This window comes from Peromyscus eremicus, chromosome 18 (genome assembly GCF_949786415.1).
Source record: "Peromyscus eremicus chromosome 18, PerEre_H2_v1, whole genome shotgun sequence".
Taxonomy (NCBI): Eukaryota; Metazoa; Chordata; class Mammalia; order Rodentia; family Cricetidae; genus Peromyscus; species Peromyscus eremicus.
This window is the reverse complement of record NC_081434.1, coordinates 1,460,029-1,487,890: the sequence shown is the minus strand read 5'-3', so window position 1 is coordinate 1,487,890 and position 27,862 is coordinate 1,460,029. Positions and strand designations below refer to the sequence as shown.

The following is a 27,862-nucleotide window of genomic DNA, read 5'->3' as shown; positions in this document are numbered from 1 at the left end:
GGTCTTCCCTTGGAGACGACCAATACCGGAAATAAATTCTCAGAACCTTGCGCTAGGGTTTTTTGTTTGTTTGTTTGTTTGTTTTGTTTGCTCTTCAATCTGTCTCTAAAGGGGTGAAGGTAATAAAAAGAGATGTATCACTCATTTAGCAGATATCCCAGTGATGGAAAAAGACACTTTATTAGATGAGGCACTTTCAATGTTATGTGTTTTTGGTATGAATGTGTCTGTGGGAACAGTGAGGTGGTGCAGGGTAATAAATACTGTGAAGGAGAGAAACATCCTTCTGGGCTGACAGGAGCATGTGGCAGCAATGTACAGAGCATAGAGGGAAATCTCCAGGAACAGGGAGGTGGGCGCAGGGCAGAGGGTATCCTCAACTCCAAAAGCCAAATAAATTGTAGGAGCTGGAGGCTGGGCCCATAAGCATAGGCATCTGGTTCTTATGGGTGATCTTGATCTGAAAGGGAAGGAAACATATTTGGAAGCTTGTCCTGGTGCCTTATGGCTGAGACATTAGGGTTCTGGGGTACTGAAGAGCCAGAGTTTGGGAAGAATGGTGCCCAGGGGACCAAGGGCACCAGGAAGAAGTAAAGAAGCTGCGGAATGGAGACAGGTTCTATGGAGCCCAAGGGTCCAGCTTCCGCAGGCATAGGCAATACTCACCGTGCAAGGAGCCTGCATCCAGGGTTCCCCATCAACTTGCATGGGGAGGGTTTTTGTGGTCCTGTGGGAGGTCAAGGAAGATGGTTTGAGATTTTTCTTACCAACCAAAACATTAAAACTCTGGCTTTCTCAGGTTGGCTTTGAAACTTCTGTCATGGAGGAAGAGCTAAGAAAGTGATTCCCACCATTCCCATACACCACCACTGTCCTTCCCTCAGGAGCCCTGGCTGGAGTCCTCCTTACCGGAATGTGATCTCGGAGCATTTGGCCAGGCGATGTCCACAATTCTTGAGCTTGGTATAGATCTGGCCCATCTCAATGACACCCTCTATTCCTACTACTTCCAACCGCTTGTCACTCATGTCTGGGGGTTCAAGGTAGAAAGGAGAGGTTCTCCTGTAAGACGTCACACCTTCCCCCAGCTCCGACCACTTTAGCTCCGAGGACACTTGTCTCACCTGGCACACAGGTTTTCAGGATATCGGGGTCTGTAATGATTTTGGCCACGTTCCCTAATGCCTGGTTGATTGAACTGGTATCCCCATGAAGTTTCCGGGTATCACCCCAGAGGTTGGAGCCGCCGTGCATGCTGGTGATATTCAGTACTGCAATGCCTTCCAGGGATACTTCACTGAGATCCAGCGGCTTCCCACAGATCTGAGGGGAGAGGGGACAGAACTACAGCTGGTGAGGGCGTAGATTCTCACCTTATAACACTGCCATGAAATATGGCTGCTCCTGCTGGGATTAAGGTGTGCAACAGAAGAAAGCAAAAAAAAGACCTAACATACATACATATATATATATATATATATATATATATATATATATATATATATATATTGTCTTTTGAGATAGTAGTTTTTTTTCTGCATAGCACTTGGCTGTTCTAGACTCGCTCTGTAAAACAGGTTGGCCTGAAAAATCAGAGACCCACCTGCCTCTGCCTCCTGAGTCCTGAGATTAAAGACTTGTGCCACCTAAGATATGTATTTATTAGCCCAGGATGGTGGCCCATACCTTTAATCCCAGCAAATTGGGAGACAGGCAGATGGATCTCTGTGAGTTTGAGGCCAGCCTAGTCTACGTATTGAGCTCCAGGACAGTCAGATCTACATAAGAGACCCTGTATAAAAAAAAATCAAAAATGTATTTATTATTTGTCTGTATGTGAGGGGATGGGGGGACGTATATGTGCACTTCTGTAGTAAAGAGGACAATTTGCAGGAGTTAGTTCTTTCCTTACACTGTGTGGGTCATGGGGACTGAGCTCTGGTCATCAGTTGGTTACCTGTTGAACCATCTCACCAGCCCAGGGACTAGTATATCTTAAGGACTTGGCAAGTCAGGGTTGGAGAGCTGGGTAATCAAATAAATATAGGTCCACACATGTGTGACTTTCCCAGGGGCTCCTGAGTAGGATGAAACTGGAATACAAGAAAATGAAAATCTTGTAATCTCAGCACTTAGGGCTTTGAGGCAGGAGGATTGCTACAAGTTCCAGGCCAGCCTTGGCTACAATGTGATACCCCGTTGAAGCCGGGTGGTGGTGGTACACGCCTTTAATCCTAGCACTCGGGAGGCAGAGACAGGCGGGTCTCTCTGAGTTTGAGACCAGCCTGGTCTACAGAACAACTCCAGACAGGCTCCAAAGCTACACAGAGAAACCCTGTCTCGGGGGGAAAAAAAACAAAAAAGTGGGAAAAAAGTTGAAGAGCTGTGGGTTCAGTGGGTGTTATCATACGCACCTCAACTGTCAAAAACTCTTCCAGCTTTTTGCATGTTGAGAAGATGGATTCAGATGTGGCAAATTCCAAGTACCACAGCTTGTTTTTCATTCTGCATCAGCCCCAACAAAAAGCCCAGAAGAGAAGAGACCGTTACACAGTGACAAGAAAAGGGGCCAGCTTCCCAACTCCAGGGGGGATGGCAGTAGCTTTGGCTCGAGTGCTTCTGCCTACATCTAACAGCCTTTGGTGTCAAATTTGGTCACAAATCCAGTCTTTGGAGACAGGATTCTTCTGTGTAGGCCTTGCTGCCCAGGAACTCAGAGATCCTCCTGTCTCTGCCTCCCAAGTACTGAATTAAAGGCGTGCGCCACCCCACCACCACCACCACCACCACGCCCGACACAAATCCAGTCTTGACACCGAGTGTCCATTCCGTCTCTTTTTTTAACATCTTATTCATTTGGTGTGGTCACTCATGCATACTGATGTCAGACGATGAGTTAGATTCCCCCTTTCTACCATGTGGGTTCCAAGGATCAAACTCAGGCCATCGGGCTTAGGTGGAGATAACCACCAGGCCACCCTTCTCCCCTCTTTTTTTTTTTTTTTTTCCCTCACCTGCTGTTGAACCTCTCAGGATATTTCTCTCGCATGAGGTGGAATTGGTGAGCAATTGAAGCATCCTGGAGAGTTACAAGCATATTTTAGGCACCAGACTCCTCCCTGTTCAGAGGTCTTTCTCTACTAAGTTCTCTTCCCTTTCCTCTCCCGCCCCACCCTTCCCCTCTTCTTTTTGCCTCCCCGTTCTGGAGTAGAGCATGCCTCCCCGTTCTGGAGTAGAGCATGCCTCCCCGTTCTGGAGTAGAGCATGTCTCAAGTGCCTCCCGCAACCCACACCACTATGTACCTAACTCCCAATTTCCCTGTGTCTCTTCCTTTCTGATCTCCTCCAGCTTTGCCCACACTTCTCCCTTCTCCCCCACCCTACTCCACTGACCACACCAATGGAGAAGTAGTTATTGATGATTTGAGAGGGGACTGGATCACTCTTCTCATTACTTCCTTGAGGTATCACTTCCAGTAACCATCGATCGAGATACACCACCTTACTTATCTCTATGTCCTTGAGAATCTTCCCCAAATTCTCACCTTCGTAACCTAGGGGTGGAGAAGACAGGCTTGTACGGGTCCCCGAACCTCAGAGAGCCTACTCTGAGGCCATCTGCACAGATTCCCGAGGACCCTCGCCCCCAGGCTTCTGCCAGTGAAAGGGCAAGACGCCCAAGCTCCATGAGCCAATGGTAAAGTCAGCATCTCGCTATCTCTTCCACCCTGTTGTGGAAAATTAACGTTCCCAGTGTGTGTGCATAGACAGACATTACTCCAAATACACCCTGAATAGTGAAGGACAAACCAGGAAAATGCTGGAAAAGATGAGTGACAGCAGGTTGTGGTGGCTCATGTCAATCCCAGCATGTGGCAGGCCAAAGGAGGACCACTGACAATTTAAGACCATCCCAGACTACATAGGAGTTCAAGGCCAGCCTCAAGACACAAAAACATAGCTATGCAGTGGTGGTGCACACCCTTAATCCCAGCACTCGGGAGGCAGAGGCAAGCGGATCTCTGAGTTCGGGGCCAGCCTGGTCTACGGAGTGAGTTCCAGGAAAGGCACAAAGCTACACAGAGAAACCCTGTCTCTAGCAAACAACAACAACAACAACAACAACTCCATAAAAATATGCCAACAAATAAATAAAAATAAGTTTGTTATTTTTGGATTTTGGGACAGGGTTTCTCTGTGTAGCCTTAGCTGTCCTGGAACTTGCACTGTAGACCAGGCTGGCCTTGAACTCAGAAATCTCACTGTCTCTGCCTCCCCAGTGCTGGAATAAAGGTGTGCACCACCACCGCCCTACAATAACTTAAAATTAGGTTAAATACACACAAGCTTAAAAGGAGAATGACGAAGATATGCCTTGGTAGTAGAACATGGGTCTACCATGTGCAAGAACTACATTCCATCCCCAGCATTGTAAAACAAAAAACTACAAAAAACAACAATTCAAAACTGGAAAAAAAAATCACCTGTAACAGATTACATTGCCCAGCATTAAAGAAAAATGCTTAAAAAGCCTGGGGCATAGCTCCGTTGTAGTGCTTGCCTAGCATTGTGCACGGTCCGAGGTTTAATCCAAAAACAAAACAAAAATCAAAGCCAAAACAAATTTACAGATCAGTGCATTGAAACCCATAACAAAAAAGTAACACAGAAGAAGAAATACCAATAATATCCTATTAAAGATGTTCAATGCTACTATAATCAGAAGAAATTTAAAACCATTAGCTTTGTGTTGCTTATCGGATTAAAGTAACGATTAATGGGTTTATTAATAAACTGGCACTCTCATTTGCTGTTAGTGTAAGTAGATCACTCATGTTTTAGAAGGTAATTCGGCAATTTTTTAACCAAAATGTTGTAGTGGACAAGGAGTGAACAGAACTGGGGAGGAGGTAGACTTTCAAAGAGGCAGCTTAAAATTTCCAAATACTAATTGGCACTCGTTAAATTTCTTATCACTGCAGAGCCAAAAACCACCAGAGGCGGGGCATGGTGGTGCATGTGTTTAATCTAAACATTTGGGAGGTAGAGGCTGTTGGATCTCTAAGAGTTTGAGGCCAGCCTAGTCGACATATCAAGCCAATACGACACAGTGGGACCTTCTCAAAATTGAAACACAAAAACAACCCCTTCCTCACCCCAAAACAGACCAGTAACTTGGTACTTCAGACTACACAGACAAAGTTAAGCGTAAATCGTTTGCAGTAAATACAATAGCTAATCCTTCCTGGCCCCAAACTAACACAAATTAAAAGGTAAATTTGTGGCATTAAATTTAGTTAGCTATTTTGTTTTATTATTATTAATCTTTATTTTATGTGTATAGGTGATTTGCCTGCATATGTGTCTGCATACCACATGTGTGCCTAGTGCCTACAGAGGTCAGAAGAGGGCACTGGGTCACCTGGAACTGGAGTGACTCTCCAAAATGAATGTTCAGCCTCGACTTCTCTTCTAAATCCTTGACATTTCTCTTTTTCTTCCACTTAAAAAAAATACATTGTACTCCTGTATGTGCACTTGCGTGCATGTATGTGTGTGTGCGCGCGTGCATGCATGCGTATGTGTGTGTGTGTATGCATGTGCATGCATACGTGTCATGGTGTGCATCTGGACATCAGAGGACAACTTTGTGTACCTGGTTCTCTCCTTCTGCCCTTCTGGGAAATGAAATCAAGTCACCATGCTTTTACCTGAGGAGGAATCTCAGCAGTGTGCACACACAAACACACACTGTGTGTGCACGACGGGATCTTACTATGTAATCCTGGCTGGTCTGGAACTTGCTAAATTGATAGATCAGGCTGGTTTCAAATTCACAGAGATCTCTGTTCCTGTCTCCTAAGTGCCGAAATCACACTAAACTGGCAACATTTTTGTTGTTACAGGACCTCACTCTAGCCCAGGCTGACCTGGAACTCTCCATGTAGTTCAGGGTGGCCTGGAACTCAAGGCAATCCTTTTGCCTCAGCCTCTGAGATTATTGGTGTGAGCCACTGTGACATATATTTCTAATTACCCACCACGGCATCTTCATCTGGCTACTCCACTGATGCCCTAGCTTAACATGCACCACACTGAATCACTATTTCTGGAAATAGCCTTCCTTCTACAGTCCCATCACAGTAACAGGCATTCCCATCTAATTCAGTCACAAAACCAGGAAAATATCCAAACCTATCTCGACCTACTTTCTCTCTGCTCCATCAGTTACCAAGCTTCTACCTTATCCTTCCCTGTCTCCCTCAGGCAAACCGTCCTTTTCAGAGCTCCCGTGGTGATATTCCTTTTACTTCCCATTCCTCAAAGCTTATGATATTTTTTAGTGTCTATGTAAATTTACATTAGTTCTGTATATTCTAGTGGTCGTGATTCAGGTTGACTAAAGAGAACCCTGTGAGAGTCTCACTGCTGTGGGATGTTCTGTATGGCAAATGTGTTGCTAATTAGTCAATAAATAAAACACTGATTGGCCATTGGCTAGGCAGGAAGTGTAGGTGGGACAAGGAGGAGAATAAAGCTGGGAAGTGGAAGGCTGAGTCAGAGAGACACTGCCAGCCGCCACGATGAGAAACAGCATGTGAAGATGCCGGTAAGCCACGAGCCATGTGGCAAGGTATAGATTAATAGAAATGGATTAATTTAAGCTGTAAGAACAGTTAGCAAGAAGCCTGCCACGGCCATACAGTTTGTAACCAATATAAGTCTCTGTGTTTACTTGGTCGGGTTTGAGCGGCTGTGGGACTGGCAGGTGAGAGAGATTTGTCCTGACTGTGGGCCAGGCAGGAAAACTCAAGCTACATCTCACTGACAGAACACAGTGAAGACTCAATATGTAATTTCAAAGTGCCTAACACAATAATGGAGAAGTCAAATGAAAACTAGTCATACATACACAACACACACACACACACACACACACACACACACACAACCAAATAAACAAAACATAATAAAACAACTAAAAAAAATCTTACATTATAAAATAAAGTCAGAAAGCTTTCAATTTTTTTTCTTAATTTCCTTGAGGAATGACTGTGTTCAAGGTTTACATGTTCAAATGTTTCAATGGCTTCAAAGGACGAGTGGATGGCTAACGAGCAGGAAGCCAGACAGACTGAGGTGAACTGGAGAATATAATTAGAAAATATCTGACCCCCATGGGTGCCAGGCATGCACATGGTGCACAGGCATACATGTAGGTGAAACACATAGAGTAATAATTTTTTTAAAATACAACAACAAAAATTGCAGGCAAATGGATGGAACTAGAAAATATCATCATGGGTGAGGTAACCCAAACCCAGAAGGACAAACATGGTATGTACTCACTCATAAGTGGATACTAGATGTAAAGCAAAGAATAATCAGACTGCAACCCACAGAACCAGGGAGGCTACACAGCAGGGGGAACCCTAGGATGACTGTGGCTTACAATAAGTTTTGGTTTACTCAATTACTGGGTAAGCCTCAGTGCAACATTTCACTATTAGGATAAGGATTTATACTGTATCAAGCTGATAATAGGAAAATAAATAAATAAAATGAAAAAAATACAACAACAAAAAAATACAACAAAGAGCCAGGTGGTGGTGGCCCACGCCTTTAATCCCAGCACTGGGGAGACAGAGGTAAGTGGATCTCTGTGAGTTCAAGGCCAGCCTGGTCTACAGAGCGAGTTCCAGGACATCCAGGAGCATTGTTGCACAGAGAAACCCTGTTTCCAAAAACCAAAAAAAAAGAAAGAGATGTGGGTCTTGGGGTTATTAGGGAAGGGGACTGTCACCCTCAACTCTCTTTGGTTCACAGTGTCATGCTTCTTTGTGGCCACTCTACTTTGGTTCCCATCTGTGTGTGGCCCTCTTCTTCTCCTACTTTGTCCTTATATCAGATCCTTAGGATGTTTTGCCTGCCTGTAAGACTGTGCACCACGTGCATGTAGTACCCACAGAGGACGCAGTCAGATCTTCTAGGACTGGAGTTGCAAAAGGTTGTGAGCCGTGGTGTGGGTGTTGGGAACTTTGCCCAGATCCTTTGGAAGAACAGTCAGTGCTTTTAACCGCTGAGCCATTTCTCCAGCCCTGTGTCTTTCTTTTAAAGCTCCCCCATGCTCCAGCAAAACTCCCCTTGACCACTTACCTCTTCCCCATCTTAGGCAACGAGCCAGATCGTTCCCAGTGCCCAAGGGTAATACAGCGACCGGAGGCACAACGGGCAAGTTGGCTTTGTCTGAGGAGGCAGGTGAAGAGAAGGATGGAGGGAGCTGGCCCTGGAACACCACTTCCCCCATCCCCTGCCCAGAGGGAACCTGTCCCTGCACTGACCAATGGACTCTAGAATCCAGCCTACTGTGCCATCTCCGCCACACACCAATACCCGGAATTGAGGAACATCTTTGAAAAATGTGAGCCTGAGATAAAAGGGAAGGAGAGAAAATGAAGAAGGATAACTGGAATTTACCCAGGTCCTGGACAGATAAGTCACATCTTGTCTCTCATTCCTATGACCCTGTTTCCTGTGGTGGAATATCACTTTATGTAAAGGTGTGTTACATCTGTTTATGCTGCATTTGCTTAATTATGTAAAGATGTGTTGCTGTTTCACCTTGCGTACCTAAGGCACCTGACTGGTCTAATAAAGAGCTGAACAGCCAAAAGCTAGGCAGGAGAGGGATAGGTCAGGCTAGCAGGCAGAGAGAATAAGTAGGAGGCTCGAACAACAAGAGAGAAGAGAGAGCAGAGAATGAGGGAGAAAGAGAGAGATGCCCAGAGCCAGCCAGCCACACACAGAGCAAGCAGTGACAGTCAGATATACAGAAGGAAAGAAAGACAAAAAGCCCCGAGGCAAAAGGTAGATGAAGAGAAACAGGTTAATTTAAGTTATAAGAGCTAGCGGGACAAACATAAGGCCGAGCACTCGTAACTAATAACAAGTCTCTGTCATGGTTTGGGAGCTGGTCGGTGGCCCAAAAGAAAGCCTGTTACAGTTTCCCCTTGTCCAAAGACTTTAGGGCTGAGAGGCTGGCTCAGCTGGTAAAGCATTGGCTTTGCAAGCTCCAGGACCTGAATTTGATCCCCAGAACCAACAAAAACTGCCAGACATGGTGGTGAGTGTTGTCCTTACAGAGTTGCTGGGGAAGTGAGTCAGAGGACCTCTGGGCTCACTGGTCAACCAGGCCAGCCTAATTAGTGAGCTCAGAGATGACTTCCTTAAGGGTGATACCTGAAACCGTTCCTTGGCTTTGATTTGCCCAAACACCCTCCCCTACAACTCATCCTTCACACACACACACACACACACACACACACACACACACACACACCACACATCCTTCACACACACATACACACACACACCACATACACACACCACACCACACACACACACACACACACACATCCTTCACACACACATACACCACATACACCACATACACACACACACACCACACCACACACATACCACACACACACACACACACACACACCACACATCCTTCACACACACATACACACATACACCACATACACACACCACACGACACACATACCTCACACACATACCACACACACATACCTCACACACATACCACACACACATACCACACACACACACACACACACACACACACACACACACACACACACGAGCCCTCACACTTTGTGATACAGCGTCTCACCTCCCATACGCCTATACTCACCCTTGCTCTGGACCATCCTTCAGGTTGAACACCTGCCGAGGGTTTAGCATGTACTGGAACTTCCAAAGCACCCTGTGTGAAAGGAAAGGGGATGTGGCGTGGGTGACAGGAATGATACTCTGTACTCCATTTTCACAAACTCTGCCTGAACGTCCTACCCCAGAGGACCCCTCCATACACACTTCCTCCCTCCCTCCACACGGACTCTCCCTCTCCCTGTCTCCTCACCTCTGCCCCTGCTTCCCTCCACTCTTCAGATTGACAAAGACTAGGAGTGGGTGGGTGTTGGGAACAGGGTCAATCTGCGGGGGAAGAAAATAAAGAAAGCAGGATTTTGTCAAAGATAAAGGTGGGTCCTTCAGAGCCATGGGACTGGCATTCCCCAAGATGCTTCCCCTCTCCTCCTGTTTCCTCTCCCCTCTCCTCCTCTACCAAGGTGGACCTTTTATTAGAGAGCAGGTATCCCCTACTTTCTACTTCAGCCCCTCCCAAGAAGGCTCCGATCAAACGCTGGCATGACCTCTAGGCCCAAGACCCTCAGCCCTGTACCTGAAGAGCCTTAATGTTGCAGAGGGTTGTATCATCTGTGGTCTTCAGTTTGCGATCTTGTCCAGATGCCTGGGGGGGGGGGAACAATGAAGGGAACGGAAAGGTGGGTTATCCAGGCATCGAATGAGCGGGTCTCACTCGAATCCTAACGGTCTTGGCTCTCTGTTCTACATGTCACTCTGGCTGAGTATGGTGGCTCACACATACATAGTGAGAAACAATAACGAAACCACACATCAAGCCAAAGGTGTTCTCTCTGTAGAGGTGTGTGCATGGGAAAGCGGGGATATGCTCCTGTCGCTCCCAGCTGCGGCTTGACGGTCTTACCAGGACCCTGGGGTAGATGGAAGATGGAGGCAGTATATGATCACGGAGCAGTCCACAGTCGCACTCAGGACCCACAGCCTGCAGACATTCATCATGGATCTGGGAGCACAAAAGTAGAACAAATCATGCGGGAGACTTTTATCAGTTCTCAGCTTGAAAGTCCAGACAGGAAAGCGAGCCCTCGGGAGCAAGAATAACCATGGCAGTAAGAGAGGAGGAGTGCTCTGGGTCTCAGCCTGGAGGGATAGCCCCTGAACTGACCTCCAGGTGGCACCACACACAATGCAGTCCTGTCAGGCTGTGGTAGATTCGGATCTTTTTCTGGCAGCGGTCACAACGCCCAGAATCACAGCCTCCTCGAACCCACACGTGTGACTGGACCTTGGGGGGGAAAGGCAGGCCCTTGTCTGGGAGGGTCTTGGGTGGGGGGAAGGGGAGCAAAGAGGCTAGGGACCGGGCCAGGATGGGGTTGGCAGTGTGGGGATGAATCGGGCACGGGGTCACTCACACCAATGTCTTTCCGAGACTTGGCATAGGTGCTGACTTCACAAGGCAGGGCCTTCATGGCACAGTGGTCATGAACAGTGTACTTACAGACTGGGAAGAGGGAAGAAGACCAGAGCCTTAGCCGTGGCCTTTTCCCTCTTCTCCTTTCTTGGGAGTAAGGAAGGATCGCTTACTGGAACAAAACATGCAACCCTTGCTGCCAGGTTGTGGTAGAGAATTAAAGTCTGCAAGGGCAAGCCTTGTCTCTCTCCTAAAAATGCACATGCCGCCTCCTCTCTGTCTCTACATTGTCCCCATGCTAGGCTGGAACTGACACAGAGAGTCCAGGCCAGCCAAGCTACAGAGTGAAACCTTGTCTCCATAAAATAATTGAGTCTTTGATGTACTGCAAAACAATAATGCCTCCCTTTAACGTGTTAATTATATTTATTTATGTGTGTGGGTATGCATGTGCCACAACGTACATGTAGAGCTCAGAGGACAACTCTCTAGTCAGTTCTCTCCTTCCATTATAGGATCTAGGGATTGAACTCAGGACAACAGGTTTGGCAACAGTATCTTTACCTACTGGATGATCTCACCAACCCGTTTGTTTTGAGACAGGGTGTACTTTAGGCTGGCCTTAAGCTTCCTCTGTAGCTGAGGCTAGCCCCAAACTCCTGATCCTCCTCCCTACAGCTGAGGAATGCTATTACTGCAATTTTTAAAACAGAATAAAGATTATTTTAAAAAAGGAAAAAGGCATATAGACTTGGGTTTGAATCAGAGCACAGCACACAAATAATAATAATTAATAATAAAAGTTACTTTGCGGCTGGGCATTGGTGGCACACGCCTTTAATCCCAGCACTTGGAGGCAGACAGGTGGATCTCTGTGAGTTTGAAGCCAGTCTGGTCTACAGAGTGAGCTGCAGGACAGCCAAGGCTACACAGAGAAACCCTGTCTCAAAACAACCAAATAAATAAATAAATAATAAATAAAAGTTATGTGGCTTTTGCAGGATCATATAGATTGAATGTCAGAGCCTAAAATTCAAATCCTTGTTTCTCTGAGTTCATAACATCACGTCCCCACTAATTACTGGGGTTCCCTTTTCCCATACTCCCCGAGTATCATCACTCACAGTTACAGCTCAGTCCCTGTTTGCCGAGGCCAATGTTCAGCTCGCACAGGTTGCAGTAGACTGGTCTGGAGAATCTCTTGGGTCTCCACATATGCTCCCCATTATCCCTCATAGTCTAGGAGGTCACAGAGGAGGCCAACTTCTTAGACAGCTAATCTCTGGTTCTCTGGTGAGCATAACCCAAGACAGCTCTTGACCCCTCCTTGCAAACCTTTTCTACTCACCATATCCACCCCTAGAAGCACAAGCAGCGGCACCGTGGTGACCCCAGCCTGGACCCACTCGGCCAGGGAGACAGAGCCATTGCCATCGTAGTCAATCTCTTTCATCATCTCCTGAAGGATCTGGATGGAAACCAGGAGAAGGCTTTTGTTGAGGGGCCCCCAGACACCTCTCCGCTGTCTCTTAGGACACCCAGCACCGTCATTCTGGCAGAGGGAACTAGGTGCCCATCAGAGATGGGATGAGGCAGATGTAGGACCATGGGGAAGAGAGTGTAACAATGAAAGGAACAAACTACCTTACCGGTTGCAGCTCAGACACATCCCAGTCCAGATATTCAGCCACGCGAATCATCTGAAGGATGATTTTTTCTACTTCCTGGGGCAAAGAGGGTAAAAGCCAGAGCTAGCAACTTCCTATCACCACTACTCAAATCTCTAGAAACCGGTGGCTCCTGGATTCCACTTCCAAATTCACCTCTTGTTCTCTGACAAGTAAATAATAAATATTCGAATGCTTCACATCTCCAGTCTTTTTAGAGTTCAAGCTCTTGGGAACTACTTTCATAGTTAGCCCTAGCAGACTAAGAATCTAGACACCTCTTTCTTTGTCTCCTCTTTGTTGTTGTTACTGGGGAGAGGGTAGTGTTGGAGATGAATCTAAGGTCGTGTGTATGCTAAGCGATCATGCACTGTGCCACTGAGCTACACCCTCAACCTTTTCTCTGTTTCTGGAGACCCTGGGAAAGTCCAGGTGTAAAAGCACAGGCAGACGGACAGATCCCCTTACCCAGCACATGGGTCCCACAACTCACCGAGCTGTCCAGGATCCCGTTTCTGTCCCTGTCGTACAGCTTGAAGGTGACTGTGAAGTTTTGGAGGAACCCAGTCAATTTGTGAGAGAGAGCTAAAGAATTCATTCCAAGGCCAGGCATGGAAGGGCCTGTAATCCCAGCACTTGGAAGGTACAAGCAGGCAGCTCTCTAGTGAGTTCCAGGCCAGCCTGGGATACATAGTGAGACCCGGTCTCCAAAAAACCAAAAAACACAACAGAAACCAAACTAAGACAAAAGCCCCTGAGTATTCAGAAAACAGGAGAAATAAAGAGATATGGAAGGAACTTGAAGTTAAGAATAGGACAGAGGGGCTGGAGACACGGCACTGGCTGCTCCTCCAGAGGTCCTGAGTTCAATTCCCGGCACCCACAAAGTGGCTCACAACCATCTGTAATGAGGTCTGGTGCCCTCTTCTTGCATGCAGGCGGAACATTGTGTACATAATAAATAAATATTTTTTTTTAAAAAAAGAATAGGACTGATAGCTGGGCAATGGTGGTGCACACCTTTAATCCCAGCACTCGGGAGGCAGAGTCAGGCGGATCTCTGTGAGTTTGAGGCCAGCCTGGGCTACAGAGCGAGTTCCAGGACTGTTAAACAGAGAAACTTTATCTCGAAAAAACAAAACAAACAAACAAAAGAATAAGACTGATAGAGCAGATGAGCAGAAGGGCAGCTGGACAGCTGGAGGCCCAGGTTGTAACCTGCCATTCCAGGACTCAGGAGGCTGAGGCAGGAGGGTAGAGAGTTTGAGACCAGGATGGCTTACACGTTGTGAGACCCTGTCACATACAAATAAAACAAAAAGGGAGGAAAACGCAATGCATGCCAGCCTTGGTAAACAGAATAGAGACGGCACACACTTCTATGCACCATGAACATCCGAGGCCACCTACGTGGGGATGTAAGAAGCGGGAACTGGAGTCACCGGGAGGGGTGGAATGGGGTGGTAAGCATGTGTAGGCAGTCCAGGAGAACAGAGGAAATAGGCCTGTTCTCTGGTGCACCCTTGTTGGCCTTTAGAAACCCCAAAGGAATGAGGAAAGGGGGTCTGGGGAATACTTCCCTTCTCCCTCTACCTTTCCACTCTTTTTCCCTGCTCAGAATGGCAAACTCACATTCTAGCTTGTCTTCTGGCCGGCCACCCTCCAGGAGGGAGAAGTAGCAGGAGACATCACTGAGACAAACCATACTGGCTACAAAACAAAACATGGCAGACCCAAGGTCAGGGCTCCCCTTTCTCTTCCTTTTCACTAGCTCCTAGCTCTTGCTCTCTCGACCTGCCCACAGTGAGTGACTGCTTCAACTCCCATCTCCCAATTCAAAATGCTTTAACCTTTCTTCCCATAGGCCCAGCCCAGCCCTGTCTGCGCCATCATACCGTTAGCCTCCGTCGCCTGTAAGCATTGATCACTACTACTAGTGTGAAATGACCAAAACAGAGACCAGCAGAGGTGATAGGGAATTTCATCCACTTCCAGATAGATCTTCAGGAACTGCTCAAATCCCATGTATCCAATGGCCTGTGATAAGAGTGAGTATTACCCTGGGGAGTCTGCAGGATAGAGAACCTGAGGGCTAAGGGATGGGGCGTCTTGGAGACAGACATCAAACGCAGTGCTGAGAGGCACTGGGAACAAATATGGTTCCCTGGGCCACCTCCTGAGTTACTAGGATCTCTGGTCTTGTTCTAAAAGCAATGGCGGCAGTAACCAACCAACAAGGGGGTATTTAGAGGTGGGAAAGAAGGAAGTGGGCCCACGACAATTCCCGGGAGTTGGGGATCTCAGTGGAGACACAAAAACAAAGATGAGAAGTAGTCAAGGAGAGGGTGCCCCACGCCACTCACGTCTCCTTGGCGATATCTGCTCATCTCGCCGTCCTCGAAGAGCTTCAGAACATCGCTGACCTTTTTGGTGGAGTCTGGGCGAGAAGAGAGTAAGATAGGAATAAGAGCATAGCTTGGTTCTCCTGGCCTTCCGCCACAGCCCACTTGGACATCTACAGGGGGAAAAAAGGTTTGAAAGAGAGAAGAAATTGCAAGAAGGGAAGAACATTTCAGCTCCTCCGCAGGAATGCCCTTGTTTTCTCCTTCGAGTCAGGTAGAGGGTATGTGGGTGGAGAGCTGAAGCATCAGGCATGGGCTGTGTGAGAAGGGGGATCAGCTCCAGGTGGCTGGACACTGGGGTGGAGTCTGCTGAGAAGGACGCCTCCAGAACTGAAGGGCCAGGACAAAGACTCACATTCCATGTATTTTTGCAGCTGGGCAAAGTCTTCTGGGCTGATGAGGCCCTTCTCTTTGGCCATCCTCTTTTTCTTTTCAAGGAGTAGCACAAAGAGAGCCCGGTAATACAGCTTCTGGGGTTTCTTTTTCAGAGGGTAAGCCTGGGGGAAAGAACAGAGCTCTCATGGAGACCAGCTAGTTGCCTGCATAGAGTGCTTCCTTTCCCTGTGCCCGTCTCTAGCTCTCCCCGACAAGGCCTGTTCTCTGTCTTCCTTTCTCTGACTCATCCCTGACATTTTCTTTCATTTCTGTCTTGATTAATCTGGCCACTATCAACACACACACACACACACACACACACACACACACACACACACACACTCCCAATGCGCCTGGCCTTTTTCAGTCCACACCCCCACCCACTTCTGGCTCAGCGGCCTCTGTCGTCTCCTCCCACCCTTCCAAGGTTCTTACCTCAGCAACCCTCATGTTGCAGCACCCCATCTGGCTCTCTCTCCCTCCAGCCACGTACCCGGTGCCCCCCCACCGCAACGACCTCTAGCGCTTCTGACACGAGACTCAGAACTAGCAGAACTAGCGGTGGCTGGGATCCTACCTAGCCCTGTTCAGGTCCCATGGGGCTCTACTAGGGACTGGCGGGAACCTGGCTCGTGGGACTGGAGGAGGTTGGAGAGGAAGGCTCCAGTTTCCTGGGTGCCCGACGGTGGAGCTGCAGGCTGGGCTGTGACGCCAGATCTTCCACCCCGCTGGGTTACCAGCGTTTACAGGACCCCGTATGGGACCCAGGATACAAGCAGGGATGATCACGTGGTCCACCCTGATGGGTTACCAGCGTTTTTACAGGACCCCACCTTTTGGTACAGGACCCAGGATACAAGCAGGGATGATCACGTGGTCCTGCCTAATTCCCGCTTAAGGAACTGAGTAGTAGAGGGTGACATTTCTTGACGATTTTATTGTGTTCCTGTGCTAGTGTCTCGCTACCAGGTGCCCTGGCTGAACTAGAACTGGTTGTGTGGCCTAGGCTGCATCAAACTGGTTCTGCAATGGGCCTGCCCGAGCCACTGGCCCTGATAAGCTACTGTATCCAGGGCCCTGGGTCTCGGAGGCAAATGTTCCACAATTGAGCTACACCCGCCTTAATTGTTCAATAACAGCAACAACAGTAATTATACATTTTACAGAAGTAAACAGTACAGGGATGTTGAGGGGTCAGAGCTACTCAAATCTAACTGGATTCCACTCTTAGCTGTGATGGGCCTGTGGCTTGGAGTAATTATACTTGTGAAACAGAGAGAATGGTATCTGTGGTTCACAGTTAAATAAAATAATATGTTAAAAATAGCTCAAATAATGGCTGGCATAAAGGAAGCCTACAAGAAGTGTCAACTACTACTGTATTAACACAGCTAAAATTTCAAATGAAATTTTTTTTAAAGAAATAACACAAAAAGAATTAAAAGTTAAAAAAACAAAACAAAACAACCAGTGTGGTGTCTCACCACCTGTAATCCAAGAACTCAGGAAGATGAGGCAGGATCATTGAGAGTTCAAGGTAAGACTGGGCTACATGGGGGGGGGGGGAGGTTTTGGTGGCCCACAACCGTAACCCCAGCATTGAAAAGGTGCAGCAGGCAGAAAGATAAGGATTTCAAGGCCATTTCATGGTTACTTTACACGTTCAAGATCAATGTAGGATACATTAAGATCCCGTCTCAAACAAAACAACAGACTATAAATAACAAACAAAAAAAATTTTAAAACCCAGTGTCAGACAGGTGTAGTGGGGGATGCTTGTAATCCCGAAGCACCCGGGAGGTAGAAGCAGGAGGGTGGTGAGTTTGAAGACAGCTTGGACTATGTAGTGAGACCTTATGTCAAAAATTACAACTGAGCTTCGAATGGTGGCATATACCTTTAATTGAAGCACTCTGGAAGCAGAGGCAGGAGGATCTCTGTAAGTTCAAGGCCAGCCTGGTCTATAGTGAATTCCTGGACAGCCAGAGCTTTTTGAGACCGTCTCAAAACAAACCAACAAACCAACAAATGACAATAACAAAAACCTACTTGCTGCACTTTGGGAGAACCCGATTTGATTCCCAGTACACACACAACTGTTGGCCTACAATAGCCTATTAATTCCACCTTTAAGGAACTTGATGCCCCTTTTCTGGCCTCTGGAGGCACTGCACACACATCAAATATATACACATAAATTAAAAAATATATATATATATCCATCAATCTTGGTGACCTATGCCTTTAATCCTAGCAGGGGCAGGGGCAGGTGGATCTCTGAATAAGAGAACAAACTGCTCTAGTATTGAGTTCCAGGATACATACCTTTAGCCAGAGGTACATAGTGAGTCACATGGCAGCATGTAAATTAATAGAAAAGGGTTTATTTAAGTTATAAGAGCTAGTTAGAGCCAGATGGTGGTGGCACACACCTTTAATCTCAGCACTCGGGAGGCAGAGGCAGGAGGATTTCTGTGAGTTTGAGGCCAGCCTGATCTACAGAGTGAGTTCCAGGACAGGCACCAAAACTACACAGAGAAACCCTGTCTCGAAAAATTAAAAAAAAAAAAAAAAAAAAAAGAACTAGTTAGAAACTTGCCTAAGCTATCGGCTGAGCTTTCATAATTAATGAGTCTCTGTGTCAGTGTCGGGGAGTCAACAGTCCTGACGAAAAGGTCCGATTACAAATGGTGCCCAACGTGGGGCACGTATTTCCAGTATTTCCATATAAGGCCCGAGAAAGCTTAAAAAAATGATTTTAAACACACAAAAAATGGAGCCAAACATGGCTTCCTAGTCCTGCGGTCTCTCATGCGGCCGAAGCAGAGATGCATCTCTTGGCTACTGCCTGTGGGCTTTAGCTGCCAGTGCCATGAACTAAGCTGCACAGCTGTTTAAGATTTTTGCTCAGCCGGGCGGTGGTGGCGCACGCCTTTAATCCCAGCACTCGCGAGGCAGAGGCAGGCGGATCTCTGTGAGTTCGAGGCCAGCCTGGGCTACCAAGTGAGTCCCAGGAAAGGCGCAAAGCTACACAGAGAAACCCTGTCTCGAAAAACCAAAAAAAAAAAAAAGATTTTTGCTCAACTTGTACAACCACTGTGGAAATCAGGATGGTGGTATCTCAGAAAACTGGGAATGGATCTACCTCAAGACCCAGCCATACCACTCTTGGGTATATACCCAAGGAATGCTCAATCATACCACAAGGACACATGCTCAACTATGTTCATAGCAGCACTATTCGTAATAGCCAGAACCTGGAAACAACCTAGATGCCCGTCAACCAAAGAATGAATTAAGAAAATGTGGTATATATACAAAATGGAGTACTACTCAGCAGAAAAAAATAATGACATCATGAAATTTGCAGGCAAATGGATGGAACTAGAAAATATCATCCTGAGTGAGGTAACCCAGACTCAGAAGGACAAACATGGTATGTACTCACTCATAAGTGGATACTACATGTAAAGCAAAGGACAATCAGACTGCAACCCACAGATCCAGGGAGGCTATCTAGCAGGGGGGACCCCAGGATGACTGTGGCTATAATAAGTTTTGGTTTCGCCCAATCACTGGGCAAGCTTTAGTGAAACATTTCACTATTAGGATAAGAATTTGTACCATATCAAGCTGATGAAAGAAAATGCTGGCTGTACTTTCAGGAGAGGAGGCTAAAATCTTTTTAGATTATGGATTAGCCTATAGAAAAATGTCTGCTGTAAATCAAACAGCGAAGGGGAAGATGAATAGGAATCTCACTTATACAACTTAAGTAAAACATAGCTCTCTGAACAGATGAAGATAGATTTCTTCTGTATATCAGAATCTAATCAATATTTGTATGTATAATTCAGCTATCAATCATTTGGCTTAAAAGGGCTTATTGGGAAATGTTATCATTTTTACTATTTTCTACAGAGAAAATATTTTCCAGTTTCAAATAACCCTGGACTCTTGAATTATAACCTGTTTTTATGTTCAAGCTATGTGTATATTATTTCTCCTGCAGTTGTATGTAAAATGTTTTTCATTTAAAAAAAGGACAAATACTATAGAATTGTATTACATGAAATATATAGAATATACAAATTCATAGAGACGGAAAGGTTAAATATTATCCCAAAATGGAGAAGAAAGGAATATAGAGCAATGATTTCCTAAGTACAGAGTTTCTGTTTTGTGTGAAGGAAAAGCCCCACAGACAGACAGTAGTGTCAGGACATAATATCATGAATGTAATAAATCAATACAATTAATGTAATTAATGAATATCATAAATATAGTTATTAAATGAATACTGTGAATGTAACCAATGAACACCACAAATGTAATTAAGATCATGAGAGTAAATAATGAATATCATGAGTGTAATTAATATCTTGAATGTAATTCATGCCACTGAATTGTGAACTTAAAAATGGTTACAATTGCAAATATTATGTTCATTTAAAAAAATAAGGTGGGCCGGGTGGTGGTGGCACACGCCTTTATTTTTTTTTTTTTATTTTTTTTATTTTTTTTTTTTTAAAGATTTATTTATTTATTATGTATACAATGTTCTGTCTGCACACATCCCTGCAGGCCAGAAGAGGGCACCAGATCTCATTGCAGATGGTTGTGAGCCACCATGTGGTTGCTGGGAATTGAACTCAGGACCTCTGGAAGAACAAGCAGTGCTCTTAACCTCTGAGCCATCTCTCCAGCCCCGGCACACGCCTTTAATCCCAGCACTCGGGAGGCAGAGCCAGGTGGATCTCTGTGAGTTCGAGGCCAGCCTGGGCTACCAAGTGAGTTCCAGGAAAAGGCGCAAAGCTACACAAAGAAATCCTGTCTCGAAAAACCAAAAATAAAATAAAATAAAATAAAATAAAATAAAAAAATAAGGTGGGCCGGGTGGTGGTGGCACACACCTTTAATCCCAGCACTTGGGAGGCAGAGCTAGGTGGATCTTTGTGAGTTTGAGGCCAGCCTGGTCTACAGAGCGAGATCCAGGAAAGGCGCAAAGCTACACAGAGAAACCCTGTCTCGAAAAACAAAACAAAAAAACAAAACAAAACAAACAAAAAAAAAGGTGGAATGTAATCATCATACATTATATGTGTGTATGAAATTGAAGACAGAGATATTCTAAAATAGAAAGTGGTGCTGGTGTCATGGGCCTGTGAGGATGCTGGACTAAAGTCTATCAAATTGTGCAAACAGGCAAATTGTATACTATGTGAATTATCTGTCAATAAAGGTTTTATAAAATGTAAAAAAAAAAATAATGATTTTGCTCATGCAGACAGAAAAGGTTACAGATACACAGTAAAACAGGTTCAGATGGAAAAAAAACTCTAAACAATTTACAAGGTGTTTAAAAATGTGCATAGGCTTAAAAAAGAAAACAAGTATAAATAGTCATATAAAAAAGTTTATAAATAATAAGACAAAGTCTTTAAAGAGAAAATAAAATATTATAAGAAGAATAAGCCATGTAGAGATGGTCTATACACAGGGAGTCTAGAACCTGTATGATGCTGAACTGACTAAATTTTTGATTGCTGATGAGCAAACAACAGCTGCTGAGAGACGTTGGATTATAAAAACTACTAAATTAAACCAACCTATATATTTAAAAAAAGTCTTAACTTCAAAATAGAAGTAGAAGCCAAAAAATATGTTACGTTGGGAAAGAGGTTATGCTTTTGTTTACACAGGAAACAAAAAGCTGTGGGTTCGTTCAAGGTTGATAGAGATCAGAACTGATGGGGGGGAGACCCCCTGAAAATCCTGGCTACAGACATAAAGAAATCCAAAATAACTACAAGACAGGTGACATACATTTTACCTGCTCAGACAATAAAACAAAAAATCATCTTTGGCTGGCTTGTATACAATACACAGTCCATACTTGTGTTAATACAGATATGTACGCTACTTTTGAAAATGTGTGTGTTTTCAGAGCAAGAGGACCAAACACCAATGAAAACGGGTGACCCAGGTGGTCCAGCCTCACAGACCGCTCCAGCCAGACTTCAGATAATCCCTACATTTTCCCATCACACTGAGACTAGACACAGCTAGCTCTCCTAGGATTTGAACATTACCCCAATCAGAGTCCCCTAAAAAAATGCCAGTGCCCCCAGATAACAGGAAGCAGTCTAGAGAATACAATGCCCACATTCCCAAGAAGATGGGGTTGGTGGTTTTTTGGTTATTCAATGGGTTATAGATATTTGTCATCATTTAGGGGGGTTGGGTAGAAGTTGTTACTGGTCTGGTCAGAAAAGAATGAACAGAGGAGATTAGATTCAAGGATCTCTTTCTGAAGAGAAAAAAGGGAAATATAGTATAGAAATGATGGGATAGAAGGATGGGTTGTTGAGTCTACTTTTGAACAACCATTTGTCTCAAATATTTTACATTGGCATGGAATTTTGTATATTGATATTATTTTTGCTATACCATATATATATATATATATTTTCTACTCTTGTTTAAGGTATTTTTGTGTATTGATATAAATTTAAAGTTATTTTGTTGGAACATACTGTATATATATTTCTACTCTTATTTAAGGTATTGTACATACGCAGCTCATTTAACAATGTAATATAAATTTCTAGTCCTTGAAATTTATTATTACTAACTATTTAGGATAATAAATTCAGGTTAGTAGTTAGTCACCTATAACAATCAAATTTGTAGTCATGTTAAGTATATTTTCAAGGTCAAATAGATATATTTTAGATAGACAGGTGGTCTTCAAACACTTCAGAAATCTACAGAATATGGCATTTAAAATGCTTTAATAATTGTAAGGCTTTTCATGACAATGAGACACATCTGCTTTTGGTATCACCATTTTACTTCAAAAAGGGATGATGTGCATTGAAGAAACTCCATATAGAGTTTGCTTCTTTATGGCAAAAACTAGCCACTGGACAAAGAAACTGCCCCTGCCTCAACTGCTGACAGTATGCTGTCCAAATTAGACAAGCAGGACACAAGAGAAAGTGACTGCCAACTTTGTCAAGACAAAGTAGGTCAGTCCTTCAAAATTCCTGCTTCATAGAAAGGTCTGTCAGACATTCTAGGCCTGTAGTTCAAAGATGGGTGCCCCAATGTTGCAAAGGAACCTTGGATGACTGTCCAGGCAGCCAGCTGTTTCTGTCATTTCTATAGTTTTGGAAACTGCTTTGCTCTGCACTTCCTGTTCACTCAGGCAATATTACATCCTTCAGGGGTCTTTGATGGAGTTGAAGACTAGATAGTTATGGTTGCAGTTTTCCTTATTTATGATAGGAGGTAAATTAGGTATAGAGCTTTGGACTCATCAAGATAGAATAAATAATGGAGTATTTTCTCCAAATATGTCAAATACAAATGGACTGGACATTGTGAATATAATTCTTACTTGATTAATTATTCTTTTTTTTTTTTTTTTGGTTTTTGAGACACGGTTTTTCTGCGTAGTTTTGGTGCCAGTCCTGGATCTCACTCTGCAGACCAGGATGGCCTCGAACTGATAATTATTCTTATTGTTTATATTTCTATTATGTTAAAGTTAAAACCTTTCCTTTTTATTTAGACAAAAAGGGGGGAAATGTTGTGGAGTATTCCTTTACACTGTATAAAGAACAAGTCACTGTGATTGGTTTAATAAAATGTTAAACAGCCAATAGCTAGGCAGGATTTTCAGGGCAGAAAGACTTCTGGAAGAAGAAAGTGGAGTTGACAGCCAGGTGGAGAGGAGCAAGACATGCAGGTGGACAAGTAAAAGCCACGAGTCATACAGCAGCATGTAAATTAATAGAAATGGGTTTATTTAAGTTATAAGAGCTAGTTAGAAACAAGCCTAAGCTATCAGCTGAGCTTTCATAATTAATAATAAGTCTCCATGTCATTATTGGGGAATTGATTGTCCCTACAAAAAAGTCCAATTATGCTCTGTCTCAAAACATAAAAACAAAAACCCTGAAAAGCCAAAGAGGGGCTGTTAAGAAGGTCCAGGAGCTAAAGGAGCTTGCCTGAACAATCCTGGAGAGCTGAGCTGCATTCCCATAACCCATACAAAGGCAAAAGAAGAATGAAAAATCTCCATAAAGTTGTTTTCTGACCTGCACACTTATGCCACATTGGCACACACAGACACATACACACAGACACACAGACACACAGACACACACACACACGTACACTAAAAACTTTATAAAAAAAAGAAGAAAAAAAGGAAGAAGAAGAGAGGAGAAGGAAGATACAGCTGAAGCTCAAGGAAGTCACAGGCTGGAACAGCCCAAGACAACTGATAAGCAGAGGACACAGGAAGGCCTTTCTGCCTTTACTCTGTTCCACTCTCCCTGCCACATACTGCTTTCTGACTCCATCGCATGCCAAGTTTTTACCTGATTATCACCATGACATCCTGCAGTCCTGCCTGATTAGGATACTTTTCCCTATTCCTGGCAGAGCCATCTCACCTAAAACACCAGCTTGTCCACAAAAACTCCTGGATATTCCATCCAGTTTGTTTTTGTTTTTGAGACAGGATCTCACTAGCCCATGCTGGCCTGAAAGTCATGCAAACCTCCTGCCTCAGCCTCTTTATTATTTATTTTCATTTGTTCTATCGCAAGTGTGGCTCCCCTTCAAATTACAAGCAGAAAAATTTAACCCCTTCTTTAAGTGTTCATATTCTACCAAAACGTTGGTTTCACAGAAGCGGAAACTTGTCAGTCTTCTTTCCTACTCTATTCTCAGTACCTAGAACGGGACTCGGCGTGGACTCAGTCTTTCAATATTGGTTGTACAAATGGTTGTGTAGACCTGAGTAGTCATTTTTTGGGGACTATTAATCCAAGTTTGGATAAAGGGAATGCCACCGAGTGTCCACTTGGCAGTCGGGGAAGTATGAGATAATTTGGAAGGTAGATAGTAGGTACTAAATACATAACTATCAAATTTGTGACTGATGCTAAAAGGCACCCATTGAGGTATTCCATCAAACACTCTGGCCTTGCTGGAGGTGTAGCTCAGTTGGTAGAGTACCGGCTTAGCATGCACGAATTCAATCCCCAACACCACACAACCCAAGCACGATGATACATGCCTGTAGTCCCAGCATTTGGGAAGTGGATGGAAACAGATCAGAATTTCAAGGCCAGATGGCTTTGACTCCAAAACACTCTGATCTAGGGAACATGGGCCTGGGTACAGGGAGGCAGCTGGGGCTACAAGAACAGCCCAGCCGTTTCCTTTCTGATGGCATCAGATGTCCTCTGAAACCTTTGCCCCATGACATACGCAGCACAACATCCATGTTCCAAGGACTCTCTGAGGACACTTGAAAAGGGTCTGCTGGGACAGTGACACCCAAGGAAAGGACTTTGCCTTGCTGGCTCTCACCAATGGCTGTAATAATCCATCCTCGGCTGCCAACAGAGCTAATGGATATATGAGTCTTATGATCAATGGAGCTCGAATAGCTTAATCAGCATCTCTGATTACTGCTGAGGATGGACTATGGGAGATGGAATCTGAGGGAGAAGAAACAGGGGACAGTGAGAAGGAGACGAGGCCAAGACACTTCTTTCCAATCCCTTCCTTGGCTCCCCAGGTCTTACACCTGGAGAGGAAATAATGGAAACTGAGAATGTGTTTCCTTTTATTGTTTGTGTTTGAGCCAGGGTCTCACTATATAGCTCTTGTCACAGCCTCCTAAGTGCTGGGATTACAGGCATCTGCCACCACACCTGCTCGAGAATGGACTTTTGAATTAGGTACAAGTTAGAACGCTAGCTCTTGGATGAGTCATTTTACTCACTGAACCAAGTTAATTTTTTAAAGCTGGGATCGAACCCAAGGCCTTAAGATCTCAAGCATGTCAGGTAATCCTTCTACTGAGCTATACACACTATCTCAATTTATCAATAAAATAAAAACGGCAGGGAGAGTGGAACAGAGTAAAGAGGTACCTAATCAGTCACAGAGTGGTTTTTAAGTAAGTTTATATTAGAAAGTGTACATAGCAAACTGCATGATACAGAGTAAGAACTCAGTAAACATCAGCCAATATTATATAAAGTAATGCACAGAAAATAATTTTATGTCTGGTTTGTTGTGGTGGTATAGGCAATTCCAGCTACTCAGGAGACAGGAGGATGAAAGGCCTGCCTGGGCTACAGAGTGAGTTCAAGGATAACACGGGCAATTTTGTTGAGACCTTGTCCTCCACTCCCCAAAAAAACGTGGAACAAAGAAAAGAAACACATTTGGGTATTAGGAAAAAATGATACTTTTAAGCCAAGAACTCACAAATTCTAGTGACTTCCACAAGTAGTAAAGCCCAGTTATGTTCCTTCCACCCCAAAGTAAAAATACTTATGTCAGGTACAGACATGCAGTAGCATCAAGATCATGAATTTGCCTGTGAGCAATGAGCAGGTGGCCAGAAACTATAGAGTCAGGGACATCTGTGGGTTGGGACCCTGGACATGGGGGCTCCTGGGGATCTATTCAGTTGCCCTGACTTCTGTCACCCAGAGTATGAACGCTCCTGGACCTGAAGGGGAGCAAACTGCAGGATCCTGGGCCCTTAAAGGCCGGAAACAAGTTCTTTCAGCTCCAATCCGACCCTGAGGCTATAACCTGGGCTAGTCCAGACAAATGAAGGGCTGGAAGGGTGGGGTCCATGGCCCTACCCCAGCTATTTGTGACTCACCCGTCTCTTCCTTCCCCTGGTTTCCCGACTCACCTCTACCAACCTAGGGTGAGACCGGAAGAAATTGACTTGGAGGGAGGGAAAGAATCTTACAACATCCTGGGCTCAGAAAGACAGTAAGACAGACTCAGGATTGCAGTCAAGACTTCTGTCCATAGTATAATCCACCAAGTCTTGGTGCCTCTCATTCTCTAGATCTGAGTTTAAACATCGAATACTAGAACTGCAGTTATCAAATAGCTAAGGTTTCCACGACTGGCACCAACATTTCAAGTTTCCTTTTCGCCTCATTGCTCACTTCCAAGTTCACCATTATTCAAGAACCAGCTGTCTCTAGGACATTCAGGATGTCCCAGCAAGAAACCTCACAGCTCAGGCACTCTCAATTTTAGAGCCAGGCCTGATGAGCTGGACTTCACCATATCAGGGATGGTGCCTCCTTTTGAGCCCAGGGTTGAGAGTCCATTCTCTCTTCCCCATCCATGCTACTAACTAGTCAGGGGGAATTTTTTTCGCTGTTGAAGCATCAGAACTCATTAAATCGCCACAAACATCAGGGATAATTGTGTTGCCTGGATGAAGGGGTGGCACGTTATGATCCTGTGCGGAGGGTGTCGTAGCTCCGAGTGCAGGAGGAAGTTACGACGTTGGCGTGGCTGGGGGATGTGGGCTTGTATTTTCTGAGGGTGTGCGGAGATGACCAATAACATTTGCTTTTCTTCCTCGCTGATCAGGTTTAGTGATCGAGTTTAAAGCTGAGAAGGATTCCCACCCGGTCTTTTCAGAGAAACTTCCCCGCGACAGGTGTGGAAAGGAAGGGAGGCCACAGAGGAACCCTCCTTCACCCGTGTGGCACTGTGGGTTCCCAAAAGGGACCTTTCTTCCGAGGTCCCCAGGAGTTGAGCCTCCCCAGCTGTCCTAGTGACCGAGCGGGATGGGGGTGGGTGGGGTAAGGTCTCGGGAAACGCGGCTTACCCGGGTCTTGCAGCAGCCAGCCCCTCGGCAGCTCCCCGCGTCCCAGCGCGAACGCTTCCAGCAGCGGGTTCCAGCTGTCAGCGCTTCCTCCCTCCTCCGGACGCGGCAGCCCTCACCCAGCCGGTGGGGCGGCCCCTTCCGCGGCCCTTCTGCCCTGGTGCGATAGTGTGCGAGTGGGGCGGGGCTGGCGGGGCTGGCGGGGCTTCCACCTTGCCCCGGGAGAGCTCACCGTCGTCGGAGGAGCTGGGGCGAAGGAGCCCGAGCGGGGCTGGAGTCCCGGGCTAGGCAGCTGCGGCCGCCGCAGGGCCGCCCAGCTCCTGACGACACACTGCCCGCCCCCCACCAGCCTGCCCTCCCGCCGCTCCCTAGACCACCGCTGTTGGCCAGCTTTCCAACACAGCCTTCTTCTGGGCTTCAGATTTATCTCCAGGGCTCTCTCTGGTCTGTGCCACTTTCTCCACGCCTACGCTTCTGTCTTCCCACGCCTGGGGCAGCTCTACCTCTATTTTTCTCTTCTTTCTAATTATTCACAGCCTCTCCCACGGGAGGCCAAGGTAGGGGTCAGGGTGCTGGTTGGAACCACCCAGCAACTGGTCAGCAATTGGTCCGCCCTCCAGTCTCCAAATCGTCATCTTGG

The 27,862-nt window shown here is 45.5% G+C and overlaps 1 protein-coding gene across 2 annotated transcripts; it reads right to left on the bottom strand.

Moving 5' to 3' along the window:
- Nucleotides 1-144: 144 nt before the first annotated feature.
- On the bottom strand, nt 145-27,387 carry Dgka (diacylglycerol kinase alpha). Of its 2 annotated transcripts, none has more exons than XM_059245188.1 (24): nt 27,226-27,387; nt 15,526-15,667; nt 15,132-15,205; nt 14,664-14,805; nt 14,401-14,478; nt 13,262-13,311; nt 12,751-12,825; nt 12,450-12,569; nt 12,226-12,340; nt 11,103-11,191; nt 10,856-10,975; nt 10,595-10,693; nt 10,268-10,336; nt 9,947-10,020; nt 9,719-9,790; nt 8,343-8,428; nt 8,158-8,247; nt 3,394-3,554; nt 3,015-3,079; nt 2,415-2,505; nt 1,125-1,323; nt 910-1,030; nt 667-727; nt 145-460 (listed from the first exon to the last, which is right to left on the bottom strand). In XM_059245188.1, exons 2-24 carry the CDS (start codon nt 15,587-15,589, stop codon nt 377-379), a joined length of 2,199 nt encoding a protein of 732 aa, XP_059101171.1. In that variant the 5' UTR covers nt 15,590-15,667; nt 27,226-27,387; the 3' UTR covers nt 145-376. The 2 variants fall into 2 exon arrangements, with proteins under 2 accessions (XP_059101171.1, XP_059101170.1); XM_059245187.1 differs by lacking the exon at nt 27,226-27,387 and adding an exon at nt 15,981-16,103.
- Between the last annotated feature and the right edge of the window lie 475 nt (nt 27,388-27,862).